Here is a 5,271-nt window from a genome sequence, read left to right as displayed (position 1 = left end):
GTTTGTTTTTATTTTCACTCAAACCAAACAAATATATTTGTGTCGAAACAAAAAAGTTTGAATGTGCATACATATATATGTATGTATGTAAATAAATAAATGTAAGCAATTGTGTATAAGCAACTTCTGCCCTCATGTTAAATCGAAGACTTTGGCATACATTTAAAGATATTGTACCTTAAAGGCACTGTACTTTTCCAAAGAACCATCTTGTGCTTATATTAAGTCAAGTGATGTGGCAAACAATTAGCCGAGCATACATAGGGTCAATTTGACAAATCCCCTTTCATAACACCACAAACCTCGATCCATTTTTTCCTTTATATAGTAATTACGGGAACTTAAAAAGCTTCATATTGCTTTGCTTGCAGAGGACAACGGAATTTTCGCAGCCGTTAAAGCAGCAACTCATTTTTCTTCTCTAAATTTATAAGTTTTCCCATATTTGAATAAAAAAAATTTCAAATGATAAAATTTCATTTGTTTATTTCGAACTTATTTGACATTTGAATCATTTCGAGAGAGAAAACTCAAAATGCTAGCAAACGTCAAAAAAAAAAAAAAAAACCCAATGGCGGACGAATTGAGCGAGCGGTTTTACCTTTAAATATTTGTATCATGCAATTGGGCATTAATTAGTCGCAACTAGTCTCATACGGGTACTATTTATTGGAGATCAATTAGTCCCCGACTCATCCCTTACGGGTATAATTGGAGATCAATTAGTCCCCGACTCATCTCTAACGGGTACTATTAACGATTTAATGATATGTGCGCACTTAGTAAATGAAATTTCATGTGCGGCGATGGCACACAGAGTAAAACTGAGCACCCGGTTCGAATCTCAGCTGGAGCAAATTTTTATTTTTATTTTTTAAAAGTGGATAGTCGCTTTTTATACCCATTCGGGTATAAAGGTGAACAATTAGTCTCTTCATAGGGCATGCTCGAACAAAAGCAATCAGTTCATTCCATATAAAGAGATCAAAAGTGGTAGTGGTATCGCATGCTCCTTTGCGATTACTCCCGGAGTAATGCCATTTTTTGCAGGGTTGCGATTGCTCCCGGAGTCATCCAAGATTAGTTCCATTTTTTGCAGGGTAGTTGTTTGCGAATGCATATGTGCGTGCGTGTGTGTGTGTGTGTTCGAAATTGCGTGTGCGTGCGCTTATGCGTTTGACATGATGACACGGTGTAATCCATATTTGTCAATTCGCACCCTGATGAGCAGTAAAAATATTGATTGTGTGCCATGCAGCAATAACTGCATCAATTCGGGATTCCTATGTACATATGGTATGTTGGTATGTATGTATGCACATAGCGCCTCATACAAATGTATAGATACTAATGTATGTATGTCGATGAATGTAATTCTGCCATTTCGCTGCAACAATTCTTCGCTTGCAATGGAAGCACCGGCAAATGTAATCAGTGCGCAACAAAAATTGGGCAGTGTGCCGGCATGTAGTTACAAATCGCACACGATCTTCAAAAGTGGCATAACGCAAAATTTGTCATTTTTGAAATTATGCATCAAAAATTTACACAGAGCTTTTATTTACCTTTCGGCAAAAACTGGAGCAAACTTTTGTTATAACTTGTTGGAAAAACTTTAGGTTAAGTCTTGCTTGCCCATACGATTAGCATGTGCTAAGAAATCGTTTTTCTCATTTTCTGACGAACGTGTAATTTTGAGTTGTGTCTCTTTGGAAGACGCTGAGCGATATGTTTTTCGTGTTGTGGGGGAATTGTTGCATTGACATGAGTTTATAGATTAACTCGTACATTCATCCTGCTACGTTTCTACAGCCAAATGTCAATGTTGATCCCTTAATGCAAAGCGAGTGGAGCTTGAGTGTGAGTTACTTTTTCCACCGAATTTTTTACGTTGTTGAAAATTGAATTAAATTCATTGAATGCAATCACTGTGGCCACATTTTTTAATAAAGTAATTTATTCGTTGAATTGATTCGTTTGCAAACAACGATTTGAAGTCAATTAATGTGGAGAAAGAAAGATTTTATTGCTAAAGTTTGGTATGAAAAACGAGGAAAAGGCGAATCCTTTTTAACTCATTTGAGGATTTTTTTTCCTTCCTCAACTAACATACACTGCCGGCAAAAAATATTGGCACAACAAATTTTTCACAATATTTGCAAACATTTTTTTCTAATATTTTTCCTCCAATTTCTCATATAATAATATGGTTCATTCTAAAATAAAAATAATTAAAATATGATTCCTAAACTTTGTGCAAAACTCACGAAAATTCAGCTAAATTTCATTGAAATTTTCAAATTTTTAATCAGATTTTTTTGAATTTTTTGAGTATGCAGATTTGTAGCCGAATCAATTTTATTGTAATAAAGTAAACGTTTTATGTAGCTAGGAATTATCATTGATTTTCGGCATTTTTTTCACGCAGTTTCTTCTCTACAAAAAAATCTTTTCGAAAATACTTTATTTGGAAAAAAATGCAAGACAGCTTCTACAAAAAAATCTCAAAAAGCAATGCGATTTTTGACTAACTCAGAAATTTCAGTTGTTTACTAGAATTTAATGGACTGCATACTCGAAAAAATTCTAAAAAATCTGATTGAAAAGTTGAAAATTGGCGTAAAAATTTGCTTAATTTTCGAGAGTTTTGCACAAAGTTTAGGTATTATATTTTTATGTTTTTTGTTGTTGAATGAACCATATTTTTATAAAAAAATTGGCGGAAAAATGTTAGAAAAAAATCGAATGCATATATTTTGAAAAATTTGCTGTGCCCATACTTTTTGCCGGCAGTATACGTTAATTTAAACTCCTGCCTATGGCCGACTAACATCCAAGTTTTCATTTTCCCTAAAGTTGGGTAGATTTATCTTGCACGCTATCCCAATCTAGACTTTTTAATCTATTGATCTTTAAGACCCATAGCAGCGATGTTCAAATTTTGTTTTTTTCAAATAGTCTAACCACGTAATTAGCACATTTCTACATCATACCTGTGATATCAGTCGTTGCAATTCTTCGTTTTCGGTTACCATTTTCTGATAGCGCTCCTCATCCTCTTTCGAGATAGCCGAGTCGGGATTGTACTTTGATTCGGCTTTATCCTTAGGATGTCGTATCACCTCAATGACCTTTTAGAGTAAGTAAAAAAATTACATTGCATTTGGTGCAATTGAGTGCAATCGGAAGCTATCTAAGATTTGCAGCTAAATAAATTTAGATAAAAACACGAATATATTCCACTCACCTTTGGCACAAATATCAGCAGCATACTTAGGAAACAGCAGAATATCACAGCTAATGCAACAAACGCGTATGAGGCATCCTGTTGCGATGCGATGACCATGCCCACCGGTGCTGTGATTAAACACAGCACAACAACATTGTAAATGCTCATGCCCACATAACGGGAATCGTTAATTTGTTTCACCTTAATCGAACGTGTTTCATAGGCAAGAAAGAGACCAAATACGAGTATTAGACCCTTGAAGCCGTAAACGAGGCCTAGAAGAGGTGGAGAAAAATTGAACGCTTTGCATTAGCGAGTACAGTTTCTTCAATTAATTTTGCTTACCCAGCCACATTGAATTGTGTCGACTTTCACAGTGCTCCAATTCTGGACGTATTTTAATATCATCGGATGTCAATACGGGATCTTCGAGTGGGAATGTTTCAAGTATACGCTGTAGCGGATCAAAAATCTGCCAAGCGAGTAGTATAACTAAATCTACAGACAACAGGCCGGAGACCATGGTGTAAAGTTTCCATGGTTCCACTTTTTTCTGCAAATGAAGCCGAATGTAAAAGCTTCTTTTAGTTATGGAAATAAAATTTTAAAATAATCCATTTTTAAGGTAAAAGCTGAAGCAAATGAATCGCCCAATTATGTGTGTTCACTATTAAATGTACGCTGGCGCGCAAACAAATAGTGACGTGACATTTTAACGAGTTTTAGCTATTTTTCTTTTGTTTATTTTATGTTTATTATTTTTTTTTTTTATAAGAGTACAGACCACTATCTAAAAAAAACCATGTAAATAAGTAAAATTTCAGACTTTGTACAAGATTTATAAAAATTCCGCGAATTTTGACAAATGTTCATGAAAATTTCAAAATTAAAAAATTATTGAATTTTTGTAAGCTTGCAGTAGCTAAGACTTCCATTGACTTTTGGCATATAAGAAATTGTGAAATATACTTTGTGTGGAAGAAAATGCTTTCCAATTTTAGCAGCAACAATTTTTATAAAAATCCTGATTAAAAAATTTGAAATGTTAATGTGACGTTGTCGAATTTTCCTAATTTTTTCATAAAGTCTGAAACTCGGACTTACATGGGGTTTGTTATGTGGTAAAGTGAGATATACTTTAATAAAAAATCAGCATTTAATGATGATTTTATGATTTCAAATTTTTTTGATCGACAAAATTTTTATTATTTGACTTGAATTTTTTCAATCACAAATAATGATTATTTTATGGTTTTTATTTTTTCGTTCAGAAATAATAATTGTTATTGATTTTTTTTCCACTTAAAAATTCTGATTTTATGAAAAACGCAACCAACTGAAATTTTGGCCTGAATATTTTGGGACTTATTCCATTTATAATGTAGCTACCTCTGGAAAGGATCACTCGGAAATCACGCCAGTGTAGTTTTTGAGTTGTTAAATAATCATCATTCTTAAATAAAAAATAAAATTCAATAATAATTATTATCTTTGCGCGAAAAAATAAAATTCATGTAATGATAATTGCATTGGTTAACCTCGAAAAATATATGTTGAATTTTTTAGTTAAAATTAAAAAAAAAATAATCATTATTTTCCATCTCTGAAATAAACAAATGGAAAATTGCTAGAACTTGTTAAAATGTCACCTCCCTATTTATTTACCCGCCACTGTATGTACATTAGAGTGGTCCAAAAAAATAAAGTTGGAGTTTTAATGCCGGCACACCCTAGGATTGATCTATATCGAAAAAAATATACCCCAATTATTTTATTTTGAAATCAAAAAATATTTAGGGAGTGCTCAAAGCGCTCAAAGTTTTCCATGTATTTTATATTGAGAAAAAACATCTTTTCGTAGAAATAGTGTAGAATTCTTGAAAATCAATATTCGGAAAACTTTACTTATCTTCAGAAGACTCCCAGTAATAATACTCAATTGTTTTTTTCATGGTAACTATATTTTATAGGTCCTCCAAAGCCCTTAGAAAATGCAATGGGGGGACCAATAAAAAATCTTTTATCATAAAAAAAATGGTTAA

General features: G+C 32.9%; 1 protein-coding gene across 2 annotated transcripts in view; it reads right to left on the bottom strand.

Annotated features, from left to right (window-relative positions):
* The window catches only part of LOC118735949 (gamma-aminobutyric acid type B receptor subunit 1), a 448,224-nt gene that overhangs the window by 6,236 nt on the left and 436,717 nt on the right, over window positions 1-5,271 (bottom strand). Inside the window, exons 12-14 of one of the 2 annotated variants that reach the window (XM_036466004.1) lie at window positions 3,575-3,782; window positions 3,248-3,504; window positions 2,994-3,131 (exon numbers count right to left, since the gene is read on the bottom strand). In XM_036466004.1, the coding sequence (XP_036321897.1) occupies window positions 2,994-3,131; window positions 3,248-3,504; window positions 3,575-3,782 (603 nt within the window). Of the gene's footprint in view, window positions 1-2,987; window positions 3,132-3,247; window positions 3,505-3,574; window positions 3,783-5,271 lie in introns of those variants that run through there. The other variant, XM_036466006.1, reaches the window with a different exon arrangement.

Source organism: Rhagoletis pomonella, unplaced genomic scaffold, assembly GCF_013731165.1.
Source record: "Rhagoletis pomonella isolate Grant_MI unplaced genomic scaffold, Rhpom_1.0 Rhpom_scaffold_00003, whole genome shotgun sequence".
NCBI classification, from domain to species: Eukaryota; Metazoa; Arthropoda; class Insecta; order Diptera; family Tephritidae; genus Rhagoletis; species Rhagoletis pomonella.
The sequence above is the reverse complement of the archived record's forward strand: the minus strand, read 5'-3'. Positions and strand labels throughout refer to the sequence as shown.